Genomic DNA, 26,688 nt, shown 5'->3' with positions numbered 1-26,688 from the left:
GTTCTAGTTTTTTTAAACAAAAAGACAAAGAGACTAATTAATGTGTTAATACAAAGAATATTTATTATAATCAGTTCACAGATATGAGTACAAACGAAACGCGAAACTTCACCCTTCTGAACTAAGAGGTTCTGCTTCAAAGTGAAGTTTTAAACAGACTAAAATGTCCAGGCTCACTCCCCCACTAATGATTCATTTATTTCTGCATGTATTTATTTATTTAACGAGACTTTAAGTCGTGTTTCGTCGTCCACAGTCCGAGTCCCGCCAGACTCCCTTTAGGAAACCTGTGATTTAAACTTCAGCAGGCTGTGACAGTCCGCTCCGTTTAGTCCTGGATCTGATTCTCCCGGGCTTCCCTTTCCTCCAGCGGGCGCCCAGCAATACGGCCTGGGTCTCCAGCTGCGTGGTGTCGGTTTTGGCTCCCAGGAATGGGCAGTGAGCTCCAGGTCCTGCAGCTGCAGACGGACTCAGCTGCCCTGCCGGCGTAGCTTCGATCCGGCCGCGGCTGTCGATACGTTCCCCGTTTTTCCAATGTTTCCGTCAGGTCCGCGTCATATAAAAACTCCAAACACCGACCACACGTAAAGTCACCATAAACTTCATTCACGCCATATACTCACTCCACAACAACACAAATTGACGCCGGCTCACCAACAACACCTCATCACTTCGGTGTGGTGCTATATTCCCTTTCCGTGAAGAATCTGTCATTTGTAAATTTGTTTCGGGACTGGTAAAAGTGTTTTGCATCTTGTTAATTTGTTTTCTAAAATGTAAATTTGTTTTCGAAAATGTAAATTTGTTTTCGAAAAATGTTATTTTGTTTTTCAAAATGTAAATTTGTTTTCTAAAACGTAAATTTGTTTTCGAAAATGTTATTTTGTTTTCCAAAATGTAAATTTGTTTTCTAAAATGTTATTTTGTTTTCCAAAATGTAAATTTGTTTTCTAAAATGTTATTTTGTTTTCCAAAATGTAAATTTGTTTTCCAAAATGTAAATTTGTTTTCCAAAATGTAAATTTGTTTTCCAAAATGTAAATTTGTCTCGAGCTTTGTAAAAGTGTTTCATTCTTTGTAATGTTGCATTGCACTTCCCGGCCCGCGGCACTATTAGTATTAAGTTGCTGTGAGCTGTAGCCTACATTCACCACTTCTAACCAGAGGCAGAATATAAAGTAATCTCTGAGATTATTCCTTCACAGCACTGTGCAATGCGAGAAAATCTCAGAGCTGAACCGGGCAGACACAGCACTTTTCATCAGACTCACCCCGGGTTAATTAAGTATACTGCTAACTAATAACATTATAGTCGCCAAAATACCCCCGCGAATCAAATCCCCTACGATACGACACAAGACAACACCGTCTCTCTCTCTCTCTCTCTCTCTCTCTCTCTCTCTCTCTCTCTCTCTCCCTCTCTCTGCACACACATACACACACAGTCCGGTTCTGGTGGTTGATAACGCAGATATGTGCTGATTCGCTCTCATAACGGGCTGGGTGGGTAGCGCACTGCCATGAGTCCATGACGCTAATGTCTGATTACTCCACATTGTCATTGTGATATTTTGTGATTACATTCTGAATCTGCAACGTTCTCTGTCAGGTAAATCAGTAATTATTTTCAAACTATTTTCAGCTGCAGATTGACACAGCTGGTGCTCTACTGAGTACTTACAACTGCAGGACAGGTGTACTGTATGTGAGATTGACTCAAAATAAACTACAGTTCATGTTTTGTTTTCACATTGAAGAGACATGACATCCAGTGCAACAGCGTGGCTAATGTATTTTCAATAGTTTTAATACACAACAATGGAGGGCTATGCCACAGAGAAGTAAATGATATCATGCATTGGCTCTACGAACGATTGTTGGTTATTGTCATTTATGCATGTTTAAAACATGAATGCAATCTGTTACTCAGACTCAGCAGCGTACACAATAAATAACAAGTGCCTTAGCTAGAATAAAAATAACAAAACCTATAATAAATAGAACACAGTTAAAAAATGAGCAGCAGTTCCTCTGGGAAGAAGCTGCACTTTATAGCCTTGTTGTTCTGGCTTTAAGTCTGTGCAGCCTTCTGCCTGAGGGGAGGGGGTTGAACAGTTTGTGTGCCAGGTAGGTGGGATCCTTTGTAATACCTGAAGCACTGCTTCTGCACCTGCTGATATAAATGTCAGTCAAACAACCACCGTGTCATCTGCAAACTTCAGTATACAATTGCTCGGGTACCTTGCAGAGCAATCGTATGTGAGAAGTGTGTACAGCAGGGGGCGCAGCACACATCCCTGTGGGGAGCCGGTGTTGAGTGTTATGGTGGAAGATGAGATGCCATGGATCTAACAGACTGGCCTGTTTGTCAAAAAGTCCAGGACTCAGTTGCAGAGAGATGGTTTTAGTCCCAACAGCAGCAGTTTGTTAACTAAAGTATGATCATATTAAAAGCAGAACTAAAGTCCAGGAGGAACAGCCCAATAAAAGAATCCCTGCTCTCCAGGTGGGTGAGAGTTGACACTGCGTCACACACAGCCCATTCTTCCTATAAGCGTACCGATGGGGTCCACCACGTTGATGTTGATAGTGTCCTTAATTTGGGCCAGAACCAGCTGTTCGAAGCATTTCAACGACTATTGGGGTGAGGGCCACCAGACTGACGATGCCTTTTGCTGTTCTGTTGTTCGAGCAGCCATTAAAGTGGACAGCTAAACAGAAGAAGTTGCCTGTGTGCTAACCGGCATTATAATAGTATATTTTATAAAAAACTATACAATGTTATAGATTAAATAACCCAACAGCATATACAATTATTAAAACTATTTCCTCAAACAGCTGCAACATTAAAATGCTGCTGATATTTCAATGAATCAGTAATAACTAACCAGTAATATTTAATTCATTATTATTATTATTATTATTATTATTATTATTATTATTATTATTATTATTATTATTATTTTTACTTGAGTAAAAGCTCTATCTAAATACTTCTTTTACTGCCGACTATCTTGTGGTTCTAAGATTATTAGGATCATATTGTCCTTCTGGTCCTTAAAACCCCAGAGCAACAAATAAAGTAAACCATGCCTAGGGCTACATGTGTGTTGACTCAGCAGAGATAACATTAAATGAATGAGAAAAGGTAATTTACAGGAGAATATTGTCTTTGAGGAGAGGAGAATATATATAATTTGAAAAATACAGAATGCCTGAGAGCCTTACTTCATTATATTCCCGTATGTTTCTATATTTTCAACTGTCCACTGTGTTTTCCTTTACAAAGATAAAGGCATTTCCAGCATGAATTGATGCAGAAAAAGTTAGAAATAGGTGCATGAAAATTCACCAGAATGCAGAAAATTAAGTGTTTATTGCTAAAACTTTTCAGGAGTGAGGGGGGGAGGGACCCCCCACATTGTATGCCTCCCTACATATCTTGAAATAAATCCTATGCCTTTGGGTTCACAGGCCAGCTGGGATTAGGTCAAAAGTTAGTGCCATGTCACCAGGGCCTGGAAGCTGGCACCCATTGGGCCACTAATGCACTTCTCTAAACTCTGTGCTACCAACCGCCCAAGTTGCCCACCCATTTTTTCTACCAGCCCACCCTAATATAGCAGGCTAGAACTTGCCCTGGGTGAAAGTGATGTCCACTGATTGCATTAGGGAGACAGACTTATAGAAACACTGCATTAATAGAAGGAAGGAGAACCACATTACCTTCTCCGTATGCAGCTGATATGCTAACATTTATGCATATAACATATCTTAGCTTGCCATTATCATTATCATCATTGCCAGGAGCAAGAGTGCTTTAGTCTGATCAGAGTAGCAGTTGATATTCAGAGATAATTACAGTGCCCTAAATTATAGTTAGTCTCCAGTCTTCTCCTGCTTGCTAATGCAGGAGAAGTCTCCATGTAGAATACCTTAACACTGCTCATTTTATAGGAGACAAACTCTTGAATCTAGGTTTCTGTCAAAAGGTTCCAGTAGCACAGACATGCCCTCTAATAGCCTTCAATTGATTAGTGTGTCAGTCTGTTGGTGGTCAATATTCCCACTCGCTTTGCACACAAAAACTAAAGTACAATAAGCTACAAAGTAAAGCTTTCATTGTTTACTTTTTAGGAACGTTAAATTCAGCTGTCAATATCTGAGGTAAGAACTAATAAAGAAATATTTGAAGAGCAATGCTCTTTCATTATTGCTATCATTGGTTACATTTGGAATTGATTAAATCAAATAGCCCAGAGCCCTGAAACGGGTTGTGACACACCACAGGGGCAGCCATGAAAAGAGCTGACGACAACGCTGCAGCTAAAGCTATGTAACCGTTGCACTGATATTTTCACAAGAAATGTGCACTGGTATGCAGTACATTTTATGTCAAAAATGTAATTGCCTAAAGACAATGAAGTCTCTACACGCACATAACAATGCGGCGGCCAAATAATAAGCCCACAGCACCTCATTAAGCAGCCAGTCTCTAAATGATCTGAGGAGAGAACAGACAGGGGTCAAGACTAGACTCTGTGGACATATACGGTATGCCACTTGCATTTTTTTTTTTTAAATAGTCTTTTGTTACTGTGTTCTTTGACACAAGTGTTACTGTAAATCATATGCTGCTTAATTTAACATGTACACGATATGCCTATTTGGACCCCAATGGTGTTTTTGTTTAATTATTTAAAGACTGAGCCTTTGCTTTTTACCCTCAAACTTGAGTAATTGTGATCTTCTCTCCCTTTTCAAAATACAAATTTCAGGGGCATTCTTTTAGCCTTGTGTGTTAGAATGCATCAATATAACCACAATGTCCCAATTCTGGCTAGGGACCTTAGTTGTGTGCCATCCCCCTCTCTTGTCCCATGTTTCCAGTCTGTCAATAAAGGCTAAAATTACTAGAAAATAATGTCCTCCTTTCTTCGAAGCAATACATTACTTACATCACTGAATGAGGTTTTCATCATCATAAGATGACTATAAAAAAAAAAAAAAGCTTTTCTAAATTCACAAGGTCTCGACTTGTCAGCGTCAAGTTGCAAACACTGTCAGTCTGTCAGTTTAAAAAAATATATTTTTCTTCCCTTGTTTTTGCACATTATTTATGAAACATCCTAAAATATGTTTCCACCGTGTTCCTCAGAGAGCTAATATTTCCATCAGGACACCACTAAATATTGAAATGCATTTACTCTGGTGCAGACAATAGTCACTGATTCTACTATAAATTATATTGATATGTGGGTCTGCTGATTCACTGAAGGGAACTAAAAAGCTCAGGAACTGAAAATGTTTGGGACCAACAAAAATATTTTTTCCATTACATTACATTACCATCCATTCCATTCCATTACATGTCATTTAGCTGACACTTTTATCCAAAGCGACTTCCAATTAAGTGCTTTCAACTCTGAAGGTGCAAACTCCAGAAAACAAATAGTTAGTGCAAGTACATTAGCTTTAAATAAACAAAACTACAAAGAGCCATATGAAAGTACAGCTTGAAGAAAATGGAAGATAGTTTTAATAAGTATTTGACTTCAAACTGAAGTCAAACACTGAATCAAAATTGAATTAAAAAGTTGACCTCTACCTAATATCAGTATTCATAATAATGTGAATATCATTAATTCATAAATCAATGATTATGTATTATGCTCTATTTTCACATTGCAAAACACTGTTGTATTATTAAATTGAGTCCCCATCATCATTTACATATCCTCAGGGACAAAACTTCAAAATTGTCAGGGTCTCATGAATTTTAATCAGCATTAACATGCAGCATTGCACAGTAGACCAAACGATGCATTACGTATATACGATTTATGTATATAGGCAGGGCCTAGCACATAAAATCCACTGTTTAAAGTACAACAACATCAATCATTTTAACACCATCTTGCAATGATTCAGTGCTTTCTTAATAGGGATACTTTAGGTTGTGTTCCTGCACCACACAACCCTCTGAATTACTCAAACATATCTTTATTGTCAGATGGACACAGTGCGAACACGACCATAATGTTTCGGTAACCTTTTGCAGCTTTTTATGTATCTGTCTGTAAACATTATAAATCACTTACGGGAAATTTCAGGATGTGTAAAATGGAACAATTCTTTTTCTTGTAATAATCTAATCTTGTGTAATCTATCCGCATGAATGACACCACAAGTGAGACCTAATAGACTGAAATCACTGCATTCTTCTACAGTGCAGTCTGGCACAGTGAAGTGAAAATGTCCTGTGATTGACCTCAACATTTAATTTTTGTTTTCTATTGATTCAGCATATTTTAGATCCATAAGTCTATCTTATCTTGTTTTATTTTAGAGTGCTGCTATCAAATTTAAAAATGTATATTTTGAGGAAAATCCACTCTACTGGAGGCATCCTACTGTATAGACCTCCTATAGATCTTATTATAACTAGGGATGTGTTGCTTCAAAGAATTAAATAACTGGATATGACGTGCCACTGTATAGTCAGAGACATAGTTTGTTGAACAGCTTTACTGGATTGATTGGATTTGATAAGCCATGAAGACATGTAAATGTACTAGTGTAGAGGTTACCATTGCTCTAAAGGCTATGTAAGCAGATGAAGGAGGTTTATCTGATGTGAAGAGTTGGATGTCTGGGAGGGACTTCAGCCTGTTAGTTGTGAATATTGATGTGACAGAAAGGGTAAGAGTCACAGCCATTCAGATACAGGATTGGACATTCTCTGTGGTGCACTGTGAGAATGAATAAGACTGTGATAAGAAAAGCACCGAGACAGACACATAATTTGACAGTGGTGGAAAAAACTCAACAGAAGGAGGTGACACTGAAATTTATGAAAAGAGTGATATCTTTGTACACACAGCCTGCAATATTTCAATATCTTATTTGTGGCTTCTTTGAAATGCTGCTGACACAAGATTATCTGAAGGGTGACAGGAGATAAATGTACACAGTGTGCGCTGCCGCTGACTGATTATATACCCCGAAGAGAGACAGCTTAGTACATCTCTTATTCATGAAGTTTAAAACAGCAGCCACAAGTATCAATCAATCTCTTTTACCACGCGTGCCACTTGTGCGTCACTGAGTGCGCACGGCGCCCTGCCTGCTGCTGCTGCTGCTGCTGGAGGAGAGGCTGTGCGCTCACAACCACAGTCAACAGGCACTGGAGAATATTTATTATATGTCCCCGCGTTTTTATTAGTCTTACCTTATACTGAAAAGTGCGGAACGATTGGAGACATTCACTGTGGGGATCTTGGAAGGAGATGTGTATTTTTTAAGGATAGTGATTTGCTTAGGTTGCGCGCTATGGTGCATATACGCAAATCCTCACACCATTCACACCAAAGCTATAGCTTTGCACCTCAGTGAGTGGATCAGACTGCTGAAACAACCAAATCATTCACTATATTTGAGGGGAAAGGAGAAGAGGATGGCAGCTCCACACAAAGGATCCAACATGACGGCGAACTTTACCAACCAGTTTGTGCAGCCGCCGTGGCGCGTAGCTCTCTGGTCCGTAGCCTACAGCTCGGTACTGGCGGTGGCGGTGTTTGGAAACCTCATCGTAATCTGGATCATTCTTGCCCACAAGCGTATGAGGACGGTAACGAACTACTTTCTCCTAAACTTGGCGTTTTCGGACGCGTCAATGGCCGCGTTTAACACTTTGATAAACTTTATTTATGCTGCCCATGGGGAGTGGTACTTCGGGGAAGGGTACTGCAAATTCCACAACTTCTTCCCGGTAACATCCGTGTTTGCAAGCATCTACTCCATGACTGCGATAGCTGTGGACAGGTGGGCTTATGAAATGCTGCAAGAACAATATTTATCGAATGACTAATTATGCTAAACTTTCCCCATGCCCCTAACCCCTCAGGTTTTATTTTTTATTAAAGGAGCAATAATTTTGATTTAGATTATTCTTAGTGCGTCTACTCAATCAGTATTAGTTTGTGTATTAAAGAAAAAGGGGGAAAGCAATAAAGCAATTGAGGTAGAATATCCAATTTGAATGCAGACTACATTTAACACACTTTAACAATCAAAGAATAAATTATATATCCAGATCCCATACCATAAATATTTCAAGCTATACAAACATCTTCTCAGTTCAACACTTCTATCTCAGGTGCTTCACGCGTGATTTTTTGGACATCTCGTTTTTGATTATTCTACTTCACTACTTTCACCAGCATTGGTGGAAAATTGAATCTTGTGCTTTAAAAAAAAGTGTTATGGCTTGCTTGAAGACGCTCCATTTGGCAATGCTTATGCAGTTCAAGTCATTTGATGTTCTAGCTCGTGCCCTCATGCTCATAAGAACTTGCTTTGATGAAGTCTCCATCATTTTAATTTAAATTCCAATGATGCCATTGTGCCCACATTATTTCATCAGTAATGCTCCCTGCTGATTTAAGTTTATATTTATTTCAGTTCCCAGTGGGGGGGGCAATTACATGTTTGTGATTTGCATGATTATAACTGGAAAGGTGGCTTCCCAGCAGGGTGACTGCCATCTCATCCACCATTAGCCTATTCCACACATTTATTTTTACATTTGGCTGCCAATGAATCATATACTGAAGCTGTTGTTTTGCACTGTCTGCACTGCAGCGAATGACTTTGTGTGGCAACACCCTAGAAAAAAAATCACCCTTTTCCTCCATGTTTTTTACATGCACTCATATTATGTATCTTTTTATTATCTTTGCTCTTCCACACTTATTTCTTTCTGTGTTCCTGCATCTCTGTCTCCTTTCCTGCCCCTGTCGTTTCCAGTAATGCAGTCATCACTATCAGCCGGGCTTTGATACTGATCAGTGGACCAACATACGTCATCATGTTTGAATAAAGGGATTAGACTGATGAAGGAAGCTACCACAGGTCAACATAATGAAAACATAACGCGTGTAGAATCTGCCAAGAAGCTGCATGCAGGCATAGTGTGTGTCTACAGCCAGTGTGCAAGTGTCACAGTGTGTTGTGATGCTGCGTGAGGTGTTTGCCTTCTCCTTGACACAGGAAGGGAGCAATGCATTTCCTGAGGCCGTGCTCATTTTGGCTCCTCTACAGCAGCTTGCATGGGTTTGTTTTTTTGGTCTGCAGTGTCTGTTAAATTCTGTCAACCGTGTACTGAGAAAGAGAACATTGGTATGACCTACATGATGTAGATGTAACCTCCGGTCATGCTTTTCGTAACCCCAGTATGGTGCTGTCTCCGCTCTGATGTCTTGAAATGGCATGAGGCCACAGTTCGTGATCATCTGTGAATTTGTCCTTTCTGTTGACTCTCTGCAAGCGTGTTTCCTTAGGCACTGGAGTAAAGCAAACGCAGGTTGCTGTGTGAAAGGTAACTGGCGAAGCCTTGAAGCTTTTTTTGATGACATGGCTGGTGCCTTTTTTTCATTTCTCACACCTTTATTTGCTTGTGCTGAAGCTGTAGATACTGTGTGTGGAAAACATATTATCATTAGGTCCTATATCTTCCTGCACATAACATTAAAGTATATATTAGGGCTGCACAATGTATAGTTTTTTTTTTTTATCGCCATTGCAATATCAACTGGCGCAATTTACATATCGCGAAAGGCTGCAACATATCACGATAGTTGAAAGAACATTTCAGTAGAAAACTGCACTTTAAAAAGATTATTTTAGTGGGGCCTTTTATGTTTAATTTAATGTTCAATTTGTTTAATAAAAGAATGTTGGGAATGATTTCCTTTTATTTGTTTCAAATTCAACAAGAAATTTTGTAAAATTGTATTTTAGAAGAATTCTGAAAGCAGCAGAAATGCAGAACGGAGTACATTTTAATATTTTTTTATCGCAGGTAATATCGTTATCGCAAAATTCAACAACGTAATCGCATATTGCGTTTTTTCCTTATATTGTGCAGCCCTAGTGTATATATATATATATATATATATATATATATATATATATATATATATATATATATATATATATATATATATATATGTCTTTATGCATTATGTGCAGGAAGAACTGGAGAAGGAGGCACACATCACTGAGAATAACCAGAGCTATTTTCCATAATGGGTCATTTCACTATATTTCACTAATCATGAATATATCGGTTTTAATTTGTCCGGTTTAAAAAAATATCCATGTGTGAGATTTCTTCCTCCTTCCCAATAGTAGGTTAATGGATTTTTGCTAAATAATAAAAAGCATAAAACAAAAATGTTCCTGTAGCTACTTTCAGGAGCATAGTCCCTATGAAAACTGTTGACAATGATATCTGCAGAGTATCCAGTGCAATAGGGACATTGTTGCTGGAAGAAGATGTTGTTGAATCTTTTTTTAAAGAGTAATGTTTCAATTCTGTCAGTAACACAGATACAAGTCTGTTCACTTTCATCTTGTTGTGGTGACATCAGAAATCTCAGAGGTAGATATCTCAACATCCAAACAAACAAAACCAAAACTATCTGCATGGCTAGATACAATTAGTTGTGTCATTTGAACTGACACTTTAAGTATTTATAAGATGCTGTGGAGTAATGGTGGCTGAAACATTTAACATACTCCTTTCCTCTGATAACGTATGAGCCAACATTTGACATTTAGCTGTGCACGTAATGTCGGGCTACCCACGCTGGAAGTCTCATCCAAGGTAATGTCTGCTAGTTAAACACCAGGCGGTGATAAAGTGAGTGTTTAGTTGGTGTTGTCACACAACGGTGACGTGGTTTCCAAACAATACGTTGTCTGAAAGCTTTCATGCAGCTTAAGGCATAACAGACTCCCAGGTTGAACAAAAAAATGTAAAATGATTTATTAATTTGCTGCTGTAATGTTTCTGTGATCATGCCCAGTCGATGCTGACGCCTCTGTGAATGTGTGGTTGTGTAATCATGTTATTCAAGTGTTACTGGCTTTGCATTTTGGTTATTGCTCAGTGGTTCCAAGTCTATCAGATCAGCCACCGTTATGCAAGCCCGTTGGATCCCAAATAACACATACTGCTGTGATACATACTTGATTGGACATCTAACAATCTATTCACACACTGCCAAGCACAAGGACCAGCGAGACACACAGAATAAATGCCAAGTAATTACTCGTGATAGATGGGGCATCTTTGTTGTTGTCCCTCAGAGAGTTCCAGTCAATGAGGTGACAGGACAAGACCCATTCTTTACCATCTTATGAAGATTGAATTAGCGCCTCTAAGCCTGCGTTAGCAGCAATTGAAAATCATGTAGCATCCTGAGTTGATAATCTCCTGCCATTTCTGAGTGCTTTACTTTGTTATTCAAACTTAATCTCATCACAGTTTTTTGGAATTAATCATCCATCAATTTCCCAGAAAATCTAACGCCACAGTATAATTGGACTTTTACAGACTGCAAGGCAGAAAATAACATATATTATTTATGAAATAAAAAAGTTAAAAAGTTAAATAATCCATTGATTTTTAATTACATTTAGTATTGCCTCCCAAGATAAATCTGAGGGGGTGGCTAAATCAAGTGATAAGAAAGAAAAAAAATGTATTTCTTTTGCAGTTATTTTCACTTTTTATACTATTCTCTAATATTTTTCTTTTTCTTGTGGTTTACTTTGACCTCTTCAGGCCACTGAAAAGTCCTTTCATTTCCCATTATTTAAGCAGGTCACAAGTCACTGTAATGCCATCACCTGTACAAGTAGACGTTACTTAATTTTAATGAATCAAAAGCCTAAAAGTTTAGGGAAAAAGGATGTCATCGTTATTAGTTTATTTGTAAGGGAAAAGTACAGAGAAAATTGACAGTTGGCGAGACAGTGTCCGATATACTGGTGACGTGTATATAGCTGAAGCTAATTTCCAACACCAGCCCAAAAAGCTACAGGGTCTCTTGCAAAGTCTATAATGTATCTCAAGTGACTTCCTGGTTAAATAAAGATTAAATGAATGAATCAACCAGCAAATTATTAAATACGTATGAGGCTTGAAACACTACCTCTGACCCGTAGGTACATGGCCATCATCCATCCCCTGAAGCCTCGTCTGTCCGCGAAGGCCACCACAGCAGTTATCGTCTGTATCTGGAGTCTGGCCGTGGTTCTGGCCTTCCCTCTCTGCTACTTCTCCACCACCCGAGCTCTGCCCCGCAGGACCCTCTGCTACGTGGCCTGGCCTCGCATGGCTGACGACCCCTTCATGTGAGAAATATTTTGTAACTTGCTTTGATACCAGACAGTGTAGCTCTGTTCTTTCCACTTCAGCAAACTGTTGCAACATTTTTCTCTAAGTTCATGTATGTAGCTCATTTTAACAGGTTGCTCCATGCAAATTACCTACAATGCTGTAATTATGATATAATCTACAATTTACCCACAGGTGTAACCATTAAGTTATTCCTTGTTAACTGTTGTCATAGCAGAACATAAGACAAAAGGAAACTAATGTTTAATTTATTTTTTATAAATTTACACTGGGATAAATATTTAATAAATGTAATCACTCTCCTGCCTTCTCTCCTTTTTCTTCCTAGGTATCATACCATAGTGACAGTTCTGGTCTACGTGCTGCCCTTAGTGGTGATGGGCATCACTTACACCATCGTGGGGTTGACTCTGTGGGGAGGGGAGATCCCAGGAGACTCATCTGATAACTATCATGGACAGCTCAGGGCTAAAAGGAAGGTAAGCAGCGGAGATAGTACACCATTAATTTAAGAATTCAGATATGACCTGGGGTAGCTCAATTACTGACTGTGAACATGATGATCTTTGAACGCCACAAGTCAGAGAACCAGGAATAATCCATAATTGTCTGCCAGTGAGCAGCCTGTGGCTCCAGGTAATTATTACTCACTTCTAGAAGTAGGAATAGGAAAAGGACGATTATAGGCAGTATGCCATTTTGACAGAGATCTGGGAGTTTTTCAATTTTCTGATCCTTTTTTGGTAAAACAAGAAGACATTCAAAAAGCAGAACAATTATCCATCTGGCTGGTGTCTGTGTACCTTTAGGATTTGGAATTAAGCCTCTGTCTCTGTTGATTGAATTGCTGGGGCAAAAAACATTTGTCTGATGGAGAAAATCCCAGACCACCTCCAAATCTAATTAATTGTGAATGTATCCTAGTTGTAATATCATTGGTAGAGATAAAACATAACAAGGTAATTCTATACAGCAACGCCCTATGTATGATGTTTGTACAATGTTAAGCCTGTGATATAGAAAATATGAATATTTTCCATCTGTAATTGTACCAAAATAACTAGCTTTTTGTTGTGTTTAATCACTGGATCTACGTAATAGGCTATTTATGCTTTGAAAATGATTGGAAATTGTAATATTTTTTTTAAATTAAGTATTAGACATGCAGCAATAGCAGCAGCAGCAGCAGCATTGTTAAACATTGTTTTCCTTTAATAAAGCAAGAACACTGGGCTCTTTAAAGAAATAGAAATATGAGATTGGATTCCCACTGGTGAGATTAAAAGGAAAAATAATGTTAATCAAGCTCAACAATTAATACAGTTATTAATTAATAATTCTGCTTTGATTTCAGTTTACATCTTCTCTGTCAGGTAGAAAATGATTATATAAACCTTACACTTACACCTTACAGACTAGAGCTAGAGCATATATCATTAAAGAAGAAGAATGACTTCTGCCTTCTGTATATGTGTGCAACAGGCAGACACACTGCACTGTGAACATTTCAGGGAAGAAAACCTTGATTCCACAGAACACAACCTTTGTGGTTGTCACTTGTCCTCAATCAACTCTTTTTCCATGCACACGGACAGGCACAAGCTCTGAAAACCAACAGTGTCTCGAGGCATTGAGTTGGTCTGCACTTAGACCTATTCAGGGGCTCATGCAAGACATGCTTTTACAATAAGACTGTTTAATGCTACAATGAGGAGTGAACAATATGAGAAAACACATCTTGCAGCAGACAACTGGGTCATAAAAGGGTGAAGAGGGCAAATGAATCACCTACTGCAGCATCACTGGCAAATACAATGCAGTATTACTTGGCACAGGCAAGGTCAGTTAATTCCAATAGAGGTTATGATGGATATCCATTCCTCTTTATATCTTTATTAGAAAACATTAATATGCTTCTGATTCTGTGACTGCACTGTATTATTTCCCTGTGGCTGCCCGCGTTCCCGAGCACCAACAGCATTGTTGATGCAGCATCCAAAGTTCTGTCTTTGCCTTTGCCATGCTTTAACCTTTTCCTAAGAATCAGTATTGGCTGAAGATCATTATCCTGAGTCTTCCAGACAGAAAATGGGTCTATGGGGAGTCCTTCCTGAGTATCTGTGAAGATCAATAAGTGAAAAGCTTGGGATGGATTACCTCTACAAAATCAGATTTATTTTTTTATGATAGTAAGTAGAACAGCGTTAAGCTGCAGTGTATGTGAGCGTCCTGCTAACCTGCAGAGTTAATGGAATAATTCTAATCCTGACTGGACTAGTGTCAAAAAATCTGTCTGTTCTGACAGAGCCTAGTGCACAGATTTGATCCATATTAATAATCACAACAGAAGCAATTTCTTAAGAGCCATTTACCATTCACCATGCCGCACTATTAGACAATAGGAGTTGGCTGCTTTCTTTGGAGAGTGAGTGTCGGCGTTAAGGGCTGTGGCTACAGCCACATAATCTCCTGCACTCTTTCTTCACACCAGTAATTGTAATGACAAAAAATGGATCTTTGTATTTTTCACACCCTGACAAAGGCTCCTGCTGGAACACTTAGGTTAAAGCCATTCTGGAAGAAAAAAAAGGCTTTTTACTTTATTTGGACTCCTCAGTACCTTCCTGTTCTTTCTTGCAATGGCTTTAAGAGCTGGCTCCAAACAGGCTAATGGCAGGTCTGGAAAAGTATTCAAAAGAATATTCTTGCTTTCCTGGCGATGCTAATTATAAAATTTGTTTCTGAGTAGAGGCAGTTGGGAGATGTCAAACACCAGATTAAACTAAAACGGATTGCTTCGACAGTGGATTGTGCACAATATTTTTTTGTGGAGTTTTAATTAGCACCATCAGACCTATTGCAGACACTGTCACTACTGCTAGCTACTGTAGCTAGGAAGCTCCTCATCTCATAATGGGCAAGTTTTGGTCATTTAAATAAAAATATCATTTTCAATTGATTAATCAATCTATCCATTTTATGCCACTTATCCAAGTCTCTTGCATTGATTTATTAATTGTCTTATTTGGAATTATTGCAGAAATACTGGAAATAAATGTGACATTATAATAGCTAATTCTAAGTCATATCCTTCCTACTTTGGTCAATGATGGTAAAACAGGTATTAAATTGTATTTTATATGGGGTTAAAAAGTTCTTGGAAAGTCTTACATTTAACATGGTAAAGCCTGCAGACAATGACATTGATATATGACTAAATGTGCATTCCAAATATGCATTTGAAGGAATGTAATTATCCAGGAAGTGTACATTCCTGTACCGCACAGAAGTCATAGGGAGGTGGTAGGGATGTGTGGTTGACCTACAAAGCACAGGACTTTGACATCAGAGACCAGTGATTCATGCCCTGCTTCCCGTAATTTTGTTTATGGTTAAAGGAAGGTTTTGGTTAAAGGGACAATTCAGTGATGTCCAACCTTATCTGTATATGAATGAGGGAAATGGTGTGAAAAAAGCCTGCAGTTCTTTCCAATGTTCTCTGTGTCACCACTCGCGCCCAATCCTGGTATCCTGGTACATGATTCATCAAAACATTTGATGACTCGTTATGTTGATTTAAAAAAGTAGGGCAACAGTATGTTTTTATTAAAATGTTTTGACTTTTGCATATTAGTGTGTACACTATACAGAATTTGTAAGAGACAGGGTTTGTTCTACTGTTTTGTTCCAGTCCATGAAGGGTGTTACATTGTTGTATTGCATAGATGGTGTAGGCAGGCAGTCAGTGTTGATGGTGTTGATGGAGACCATTTTTTCTTTTTTTAACAAATCAAGTAAAAAAAACTTTGAAATGAAAAAACAAAATCATTATCAAGCATTATAGCATATTATTATATTTGCAAATTAATAAACATATTTTTTAGTAGACAAGGTTGACCTGAGGGATTTTATTTTAAATTGTTTTGTTTGTGAAGCAAACTATTGGTGGGACTCATTCTCATTCTAATTCTTCAAGTTAACGAATGGGTAGTCATTTACTGGATTAATAAAGAAACATAAATCTAGTGCTGGGGCAAGCCCCAAGTATGGTTGACTCAATATCTATTTTGCATTAAAAAGCTCATTAGCATGGGAGTTTCATTACTTTTTTTCCAAAGTAAATCAGCATCAAACTAATATGTTTTCCTTGTCTACTACCATTTGTTTCCCACTGCTCATTTGACTTTGTATGTGAAATGCTTTGGAGATTTTGCTGCATTTAATAGCAAGGCAATGAATAGATAGTTCACTAAACAATCGCTAAACAACCGTGTCTCTATAGAAATTGTATTTATATACTACTAACTTACAACAGCAAATACGTTTTAAAAGTTTTGACACCAGCAGACCAGCTCTCCCGACAATTCACAGCAGATGTCCGCTAATGTGGACTACATTTTTACACTATTTACTGTAAATAGATAGATGACAATAACGTCTCTCTAATGTAATAGTTAAGCCTTGAATTCACCAAAAGGAAGGTGCAAGCACATCTACATTTGCAGAGCAGCCAATAGGAACACTCTCTTTCTTGATATGACCTGTGATTGGCCAAAGTCTTAGATTAGTCCAAAGCTAAAATATTTCCCTAACCCCAAACTAATTTTGTTGCTTAATCATCATCCACACCAACCATTACTCTACAACTTGTGTGCAGTAGAAAAAACAAGCTGTTCTCATTAACTATTTGTACAAATACTGTAGCTACGAAAAGTAAAGCAATGTATTTCATAAGCATTCTTGTATTTTTTGCTGTATGCATCACAATGACTGGCTTTCACCCAGGAGTACATGTTCCTTGGCAGTGTTTTAATCCAAACCACAATTTTTTTCCTAAACTTAACTAGTCGTTTTGTTGCCTAAACTTAAATGCTGTTGCCGTCATGACGCTCACATTTTGTTGCCTAAACTTAACTGTAATGTTCGCCAAAATGACAGGCAGCTTGGGGTGCCCTGTACCCGGCTTACAGTCACCTTTAATCAGGTAAACTCAAGTTAATAACTGCTGCCGATTCATTGATATCTAACGGAGCTCTGTAGCCAGCCAACGGTCGCCTATTTGTAAGATATCATACAAATCAGTGTGCATACTTTTTTGTATGATACCGTACAAACTCATTCATAAAAATGTGTTCAGAAAAACATAATACTTACTTCATATATTGTGTCAAACGTGTCTGTGAAACATGTTCTGTTTGTAGCTCCAACAAGCTGTCGTGGTTGTTGTTTTTAGTTTTGTTATTTGTTTAGTTTCATGTGTCTAATATGTTTCACCTGTTCGCTCCCTCCCTGCTCGTTTTCCTCTGTATACTGTATAATGTCTTCTGTTCTGTTCAGTCTTTGTTGTGTCCTCGTCATATGTCGAATGTTTCCTACTAGTTCCCTGTGTATTTGTTCACTTCGTACCCTCGTTTTGGATCTTTTGGACTTCAAGCCATTTGGGGGTTTTGTTATCATTACTCGTATTACCACCTTTGTTTTGATTCTTGCACTTCTACCTTCACGTAAACCTGGATTTTCTGTTGTTCTAATAGATACTTCACCTGCATACGCTCCTGTTTGTGTTGTGCATTTGGGTCCAGAACTCTGTTTTCCTGCCGCGTCACACGGCCAGTCGTGACACAAGCTTGCCAACAACAAGGGACCAAATGCCACTCTCATCTTCGCCTCCCTTTTCCATGTCATAGAATTGATATGAAATAGCCTTTAGATTACACAGACATGTATGGGCTACTTTGCTTTAGATTGAACCTCCATATTTGAGAGGCCTGAATACAAACACTATACTCTCAAACCTGATGGAGGGGCTCAGACAATAGTAACTGCAGGCCAATTGCTTGCACTTGTCTCTCCTGGGGCGCATTGGTATCTTCTAACAAGAAAAAAAAACACCTGTGGATATTTGCCATGTCCAATCATAAGACATAAATGAAATATATTCTACCCTGGGCATCTCTCATGATGCCTGCTTCCCTCCTGCTTTACAGGAAAATTGCCATTGTCATAACATGATATGGAACTGGCTAGTAATTCATTCGCCCTCTCACAAACATATTCATTCTCTTATAGAAGGCAGGCTACAGCTTATATGTCATGTATTTATTCTGCACAAAAAACAAAGCTGTGGTTTTACAAAGGTGTAAGTGTGGAATAGTTCTTTACTGGCACAGTAACATCCTGGAGTCTTGTCACAACCAGCCGAAGTCACAGGCCCAGCTAAGAATTAGTCCAGCACATAACGCCCGGTAAAACCATAATGTGTCATTTTCACACTTTGGTTCTTGTACGGGATAAACCAAAGATATATTACATTTTAATACTTAAGCTTTGTAGATGCTGGTAGTTTAATTTTGTTACCTTTGGACAGAGCCAGGATAACTTATGCTTCTTCTCCTCAATGTCTCACATATTATTTTTCTCCACGGGACGCTGGGATTTAAGAACATGTCAATTTGAGTCTCTACATGCCTCACAAAAAAAAAGAAATCACAGTTTTGTTACATTCTATATCTCAGCCCAATAGCACCAGTAATCCTGCGGCAGGACTCTTGGGTACAGTACGATATCCATTATTTGTAGTACAGCGATCATGAAACATCAAAGTGGTAAAAAGTGATAAGACATCCTCCCTTTGAGGTCTGCTCTACTGTATGTAAATTTCATATATTTGTTCCTCACTCATCTCTTATTCTTTCTGCTCTGTCTGATCCCATTTGTGTTGGCTTTTCAAGTTTAATCCAAGTATGAAAACCACCAGGGTCTCTAAATTGTCAAAAAAAAAAATTTTTTTTTAAAATTTTATTTTTTTTTTTTTTATAAAAAAGAGGGGCACTTTTTTTTAAGAAAACTTGATCAAATTATGCATCTAATTCTGTTCTGCCATCTTTTGAAATTGGTCAAAACATCGCTGATGCAGAATTTATTACATTTTTTCTTTCTCCAATTCATTTTTTTGTAAAGCACATTGTGGATTCCCCATTTATTCAGTCTACTTTATAAATCCTGCAATCCTGTCTTTCAGCAAGCTATAGTAGAATAAACATTTGCCAAAATTAAATCATAGTTTTTAAACTTGCTACACAATTACCTTAAACCCCGGCAGTCAGGAAATTAAATAAACAGAAAGAAAGCAAAAAAAAAAAAAAAGACTTATTTGTTTTGCTCACTGTTGCTCTCCTTTAGTTGTTATTCGAGTCCACTTGCTTTCCTCAGGCAGACAATTGTTGGATGTGGGATAGGTATACGTGATGGGCAATCTTATGGTTCCCTCAGTAGTTAGTCTTTCTTCTCTTCTTTGTCCTCTAGAAAATGACCTCTGCATCAGGAAGTTTGAGACATAGAGAATAACTTAGTTTATCTAATTATCATTCTGTTTGACCCCAACTCAAAACAAACCAGTCGAAGACCAGTCTGGTCCATGAGTTGACAAGTTGGTAGAAATAATTAATTCTTATTACTTATTGGCTACCTTAAGGGCCTTATATTTCTTTATTGAACTCCAGACATGAAACACTGACAGGTTCAATTCTTTCAGACAATGTTGTGTGAATACTGCTCTATAAATGATAGCCTGTACCCTCTAATACAGATGTGTACTAAATTGTAAACCTAACAATCCTATTTTTAAAAAGGCAACCTCTCAATAAAGAAAGGATGCATTGTTGTGTTTTTTAATCAGTACCATTAAAAAGATAGCAATCAAGACGATGCCCTAAGATGACATATTTATTTATTTACACAAGACTTATTTCCATTCCAATAACTAAACTAAACATATGGAGCATACATGTCACTTTGTTTGTGTTTATGCTCTTCTTTTGTTTGTTTTATTATGAAGCATTTTGTAACATATACTGCAAACAATACATGTAAAAACACAAACCCTTTACACTCCATGTGGCCATTGTTTCTTTGTTGTTCTGCCCTATTTGTGCACAAGTCAGGCTTTTACTCCCATTCTCATTCTGAATGATGCTGTTTTGGGATTGTGTGTTATGTGTAATAATAACAGAGTGAAAAAAATTTTAATTTCCCTCCTGGGGATCAATAAAGTATGTCCTTCAGGAATCCAGCCTCATATGGAATATCCTTTGTGGTACACAGTATATGTTATATGGATTGTATTGAATTCTCTGGCAGTCCAAATATGGATTGTTTGAACAAGACCCAAGAGCACTTAGCAAATGTGTTTCTCCTCCTCAAATGTATTAACATATTTAGCCTATTAAGAAACTGGATGTGTCTTGATGGTACAGCTTAGCCTTTAACCAGAGAGTACAAGATTTTCAACACTTGGATCTGTCTCTCACATGAATAGATCCCACTAACTGTGTCTGTAGCCAATGCCTGATATCTTATTAATTTGTGCAATATACCTCCATTGTTGTCGAAATGACATGACATGTGTTTTCATTATAACGAATATGAGTCAGTCCCACATACACTGTCCTGCTGCCATAATATTGAGAAATGGACTAACGCATTGTTGGTTTTGGGATTTATTGACAATAATAAGAATATAGATTAAGTCCTTTTATTGTCTTGTAAAGTAACACTCATACAGTGAGAACATACAGTATTATTTACATAAGATTCACAGTATTTCTCAGTTAGTAGTTATTTTTGCCGTGTAGCCAAGCTTTCGGAAAAATAATTAGTTGTTCAAGTTACCTAAATAACGCTCATGTATGTTCTGCCATCCTCTAACACCTGAGATATGAATGTGTTAACTGAATTTAGTTTCACTATTACAGAACTGTAGACACTGATACAATCCATCCATTTAAAATAAACAACACTGGACTCTTCACCTTTCCCTCTGAGCGTTCTCCCGCTTCATTGCTGTGATACATTGTTGGCAATGGAGCATGTTACATGCAATGGAAAGATTTACACTGCACCCATAACAACTACTTTGTTGTTAACGTCTTTTAATTAGTCTCCTCACATCACTTTCAAACATGACTTGTGTCTTCTTGAGATAATCAGAGCCTTCATTTAATGTCAACACTGTCATCAAACAAAAATACTGACTGACTGCTCCACCACTGTTTAGCAGCCATCTAGCACAGTTTACAGCATGGCTTGTGTAATGTCATAAACTTCTTTGAAACATGCACTCAACACAGGGATTGCCAGGACTTCTGTTTGGATTTCAGCAGGGACGCAATAATGTCTGTTTTGTCTCTGGTAGTGTGCCTCTACAGCCTGCCTCTGAGGAGCCACACACTATTACAGATTGTGTTCCCAGTTACCCCCCAGGGACAATACACAGCAGTTCATTGACTTCACTTCCAGTTAGAAAAAGAAATTAAAAGATAATAGATAGATAGATAGATAGATAGATAGATAGATAGATAGATAGATAGATAGATAGATAGATAGATAGTCTTTTCTGTTTTTGTTATTGAGTAGGTTGTCTTATTTTACCTTTGCATTATTGTGTTTTATGTTATGTAGTATGTTGCTTTGCATTTTTTTTTGTTTTCTGTTTGTTCTGGGACCCCATTGAAAATGAGATGATACATCTCAATGAGTTAATCCTAATGAAATATAATTTGATTTGAGTTCAGATTATTACAGTGCTACTGTGCTTCAACGTTTTCTGGCATACCGTACATGTTCATGTGACAAAGCCCTCCAGACATGGACATGTTATAAGATGAAAGGGACTAGAACATACTGTCCTGCCTTCCATTATAATCTTGAGATGCATCACCTAGCCAGGTGCTATCAAAATGCTGCAATAAAGAAATGGGCTAAAATTACAAGCTCCACATTCTTCCCCCCCAAATATGCATTGGTTTTAAAGAGAGTGACATGTTGGCAGTGGTATTTTCTTTTGTAATTTCCTCCGGCTTGCACATTGCTGTCTCTCTCAATGCTTCCAGGAATCCTGAACACAGATAACAATGACAGCGTGTGCATGTTTCTCATCATCGCTCTTTCCTTCCTCGTGCAGGTGGTGAAGATGATGATCATCGTAGTGGTGACCTTTGCCCTCTGCTGGCTCCCCTATCACGTCTACTTCATTGCGACAGGTCTTAACAAACGTCTGGTTAAGTGGAAGTACATCCAGCAGGTTTACCTGTCGGTGCTGTGGCTGGCAATGAGCTCCACCATGTACAACCCCATCATCTACTGCTGCCTCAACAGCAGGTGGGTAACTACAGGGGGGTGTTGACAATCTAAAACATGGAATGTTACAACTGAACCTACTTTAAGGCTGTTACTAAATAAGAGAAACAAGTGGGATTGATTGTATTGTTACACATCACTGAGTGTAATGAAGTGCCATTGTATGTTTTACTAGAAGTTAGGTATGGATCCATAATCTTTCAACATATCACTGTTGCATATTTTATTACATTCTCTCCATTCATTCCTCTGAGTTTTACTAAGTACTTTATATGTATGGTCCATGGTCTTTTGGTCATTTAATTAGACTGCAAATCTAGAGTATCTGAAATGATGAAATGGTTTTTTTAAGGACTTGTAGATCTGAAAGTCAAAAATGACATTTTTATAAATTGATTTTGATCATGTTTTTGTAGTTAATAAATTACATTACTCAGTCTAATCATACAAATGAATTAGTTTCTTTAAAAAACATTTAAAAAATTGCTTCTCTCAAGCATCTGAAGCTGTTTGGTGTATCAATGAATACAGCCTCAATGAATTCAGAAAATAATCCATTGCCAGGATCTCAAGTACTGCCGGTTTACTGTTGAGTATTTTCACAGTAACAACTGCACACAATTGATCTCTTTTCATCACTGCACAAACAGTTTTAAATGCACACAAAAAAAGCATAACATTTTTTTGATGGTACAGTATTGTATACAGTAAACGCTGCTTCTTGACTTATTAAAGGACAAATTCTTAGAAAAAAACATAAAACATTTACTTGTATTTATTTCTCATTCAACCTGTGTTTTTTCCAACCGTTCCCCTCACCTTCTTGATGTGGCGCAGATTTCGAGCTGGCTTCAAGCGAGTTTTTCGTTGCTGCCCATTCATCAAGGTATCCAGTTACGACGAGTTGGAACTACGCTCTACGCGGCTGCAGCAGACACGCCAGAGCAGCATGTACACGCTGTCCCGAATGGATACCACTGTCTTGATGGTTTACGACCCTGCCGAGGGTGATGGCGGTGCAGGCGGTGGCTCTGAAGGGAAGCCCTCCCTGTCCGCTAGGAAGAGAAGCTACATCACGTCTCGCCACATTGAGATCACGGGATGCAACGGTGGCGGCGCGAAGACGCAAAATGGAGGGGCTCCAAGTGCTCAACCTGAGGAGTTCTCTTAAAGGTTGTTCTCACAGACTTACACACAGACATATACATGCATGTCAGAAATGTACACACATGCGTAATACACTGCACATTACAAACGGTGCACAGCTGTTTGCTTAATTTAGACGTAGAAGCATTTTATCACAGCGTTTAACAAAGAAGGTCATATGGATTTAGAGATTATTAAATATTTTACCTTGATGGATAATATTGATTTTTTAAGATACTCTGGAGCATGGATGGATCACTGAGCGGGCTTTTGGGGCAAAGATGCAGGAGCTCAAGGGGTCACTTTGAATTGAATGTTAAGAGCAGTTTAAAAGTCACACTTATAGAAAAGTGTTTTGCTCCTGATTCTTTAAAATTGGTTATCAGTCGATACCAAGTGTGATCCAAAATTATTTTTATTACATGATTGTTCATTTCTTCCGACATAATACAACGGACAGTAATAGGCTATAGTACACCTACAGCAAAATAAGTTGAGCAATTTAAATGTTTCACAGAAGAATAGCTCTGCTTTAAGAAAATACATCAGGTTTTTTTTTCAGTATTTTACCGTAAGATTTTGTCTATCATCTTGTATTGTTTTGTATATTATCTGTGGAGGGGAGGGCCTGTTTCCCAAATTGATTTGTGAGCAGTGTTTACATGCAGATCCCAAAACATGGCACCATCCCAATTCACAAAGGATTGTTGTTTGCAAATTCCAGATAAATTTGTGAGTCCTCCAGGGCTCTTCCATCCTCATGCATGGGTCACAAATATAGCGTTTGTTTATCTCATTTTGCAAATTGCAGCTTGGTGAAACAGGCCTCTACTTTGCCAGGATGCTTTGCACACAATCTATCATTGCCTCCAGCATAAACAAACTACTGACGTTCAGGGTTTGTTCTCAAATAACAGCATAACTGGGGAGTCATGGTTAACACTTGCAAGTTAGGCCGAAAAAAAACGTGAATTGATCACTAGCGACTGGGGCTTTGTTAGGGGGCCCTTTACATGTCATGCTCGGGAACAGCCTTAACAACATACAAGGTGAACAATGGTTAACTTGAACAGTATGATCATCTAAATTTAAGACGCTTTGCCATTGAGTGCTAGGTTGAAGTTTTCTCCTTATCCCATAAGGGTCTCTCTGAATTAATTAAATACTGTAAGTAGCTGTTTCCTTAAAGCGCATTCAGTACGTTCCACTCTGATTGAGATTAGCATTTAAACAGTCAGTGCAATGCTGTTTTGGTAAGGTCCGTCCCATGATTAAAGTGATATCATAAAAATGAATCAGTTCTGCTTGGGGATTCGCTGCTAGGAGTGTGAGGCCATCTTACAATGAAAATAATCTGAATCATGATGATTGTAATTATGTAAGTATGTCATAGATTTCATTTCCATCTGTAGGTATTAACTTTGAACTTAATGTGATGCAGAGGATGCACTCTGCGCTATTTCCGCCTGCAGCAATTAATGAGCGGCTGCAGAAAGTCTCCAATGGAATGGCTATTGATTGAACTCCATTTGGCTTTATATGTGGCTTTGAGTTTGGCTCTAAAAGTACCATGATTGACTTTGGCTTTCAGTTATGTAAGAGCTGTAAGAAACGTGTTTCCTGTAACTGGCAACAAGCCAGAGGCGAAATCCAGTACATTTGCAGCAGGCCAATAAACAGGGTGCTGGAGAATGTGCAGATTGAAACAGAACTTAACAACTGGCCCTAATGGGTCAATAACAATCACATTTTTTACAGTACATTTGCAACTAAGTGAAGGAAAACATAAAGGAAGCTTCACCGTGAAGTGCAAGATTTGTTTTACTGTTCTATAATGTTTTACTGTTGTATAATTATTACATGCCTTCATACAATGTGTAATGAGAAAGCAGGACAGTGTTTGCCTTTTGCAGTTGTTGGTGTTTTAGTAATTTCTTCCAGCATGCTGTTATCCAGTGTTGTATCTATATTTAACTCCCTGCTTGTGTGCTCATCAAGTCATGCTAGTCTGTGCAATGTTGGGTTTATAATAAGATAAGTTGAACCATACTGTGACAGGATTATATAAACCACAGGACTAGTGTATCCCCTTCTGACTCTGTACACAGCAACAGACGGACATGACTCACTGCTGGGAAGTAAATGTAATTATAGATTTGTTTTTGTTTTTTCACCAAACAGACCTTCTTTAAAGATACTGCCAAAAAAGATTTAAATAATATATCCTGTATGAAGTGTAATGTATCCTGTATAAAACTGAATTTGGAGTTTGACAGTTAGTGATAGCAGGTTATTATATATATTATATACATGCTGTTTAACAAATGATTCCCAGTCATTCATTTTGTCATGTTTGGAAGAAAATTAAAGTTTAAATCTCCTAGATTGACCAGAAATTGCAACCACAAAAGCACATTTTAAATTTCCTTAATTATTCTTACCAACAGTTCTGAATGTTAGAAGACTTCATGAAAGTATTTACTTAAGAATGTGAAGAAAATAAAAGTTGTGCATTTCAGTGTGATGTATTTTTAAGCTGTCATCATATGAATATATTGAAGTTGGTTAAATATTTGTATGTGCTAATCAATCTATTTTCATGTTTCTCTGTATAAATGTTTGTGTTTTCTATGAATGTACAGTACAATGTGTGCCTCTATCTCTGTCAAGTGGTGACCATATTATTTGTTGTGTTTTTAAAGGATAATTTGTTAATTTCGACCTGAGACTCATTTCTTTTGATCTTTGACCACCACGCAATTCTGATGTCATCACTTTACTACATTGTTTTCCATTTTACTTTGCCAAGTACTACTTTCACTGCTCTTATTCAAAAACAGGACTCAGGTTGAAATAAACTATTGTATTATCCTTTATACTAATAATTATAATAGTATTGCTAGCAAATGACAACTATTTTGGTAATTTGAGTTTAGGAATTGTAGGATCTCTTTGTTACAATTCTACAGTATATATAATATTTCTTATAGACCTCCAAAAGGGTTTTGGTTGCTCTGCATTGGTCAGTGCTTCATTTCAACAGCCCTTTTTACAGTATGATGAGTGTTTACAAGAGACATGACATGCTTATGATGAAATGTAGATGTTACTTGTTGCAAACACACAAAAATCAAACAACTGAGCAATGTTTTGTTTTATGTTCAGTGTCAGAAACAATGCAGGCTATTGTAATAATC

The 26,688-nt window shown here is 37.8% G+C and overlaps 1 protein-coding gene across 1 annotated transcript; it reads left to right on the top strand.

The window, feature by feature from the left end:
- Nucleotides 1-7,232: 7,232 nt before the first annotated feature.
- Nucleotides 7,233-26,212, top strand: tacr3a (tachykinin receptor 3a). Its single transcript, XM_039805998.1, has 5 exons — nt 7,233-7,824; nt 12,016-12,204; nt 12,537-12,687; nt 22,170-22,366; nt 23,183-26,212. Exons 1-5 carry the CDS (start codon nt 7,457-7,459, stop codon nt 23,514-23,516), a joined length of 1,239 nt encoding a protein of 412 aa, XP_039661932.1. The 5' UTR covers nt 7,233-7,456; the 3' UTR covers nt 23,517-26,212.
- The last annotated feature ends 476 nt before the right edge of the window (nt 26,213-26,688 follow it).

The sequence above is a fragment of the Perca fluviatilis genome, chromosome 1 (assembly GCF_010015445.1).
Source record: "Perca fluviatilis chromosome 1, GENO_Pfluv_1.0, whole genome shotgun sequence".
Lineage (NCBI taxonomy): Eukaryota > Metazoa > Chordata > Actinopteri > Perciformes > Percidae > Perca > Perca fluviatilis.
Note: the sequence above shows the minus strand (reverse complement) of the source record. Positions and strands in the feature narration are given on the sequence as shown.

Bases quoted from the DNA above. Each gene is read 5' to 3' on its own strand.
- tacr3a (XM_039805998.1), top strand. From the start codon at position 7,457: ATGGCAGCTCCACACAAAGGATCCAACATGACGGCGAACTTTACCAAC. The intron at 7,825-12,015 runs GTGGGCTTATGA...TCTGACCCGTAG, and splicing joins ACTGCGATAGCTGTGGACAG to GTACATGGCCATCATCCATC. The intron at 22,367-23,182 runs GTGGGTAACTAC...GATGTGGCGCAG, and splicing joins TACTGCTGCCTCAACAGCAG to ATTTCGAGCTGGCTTCAAGC.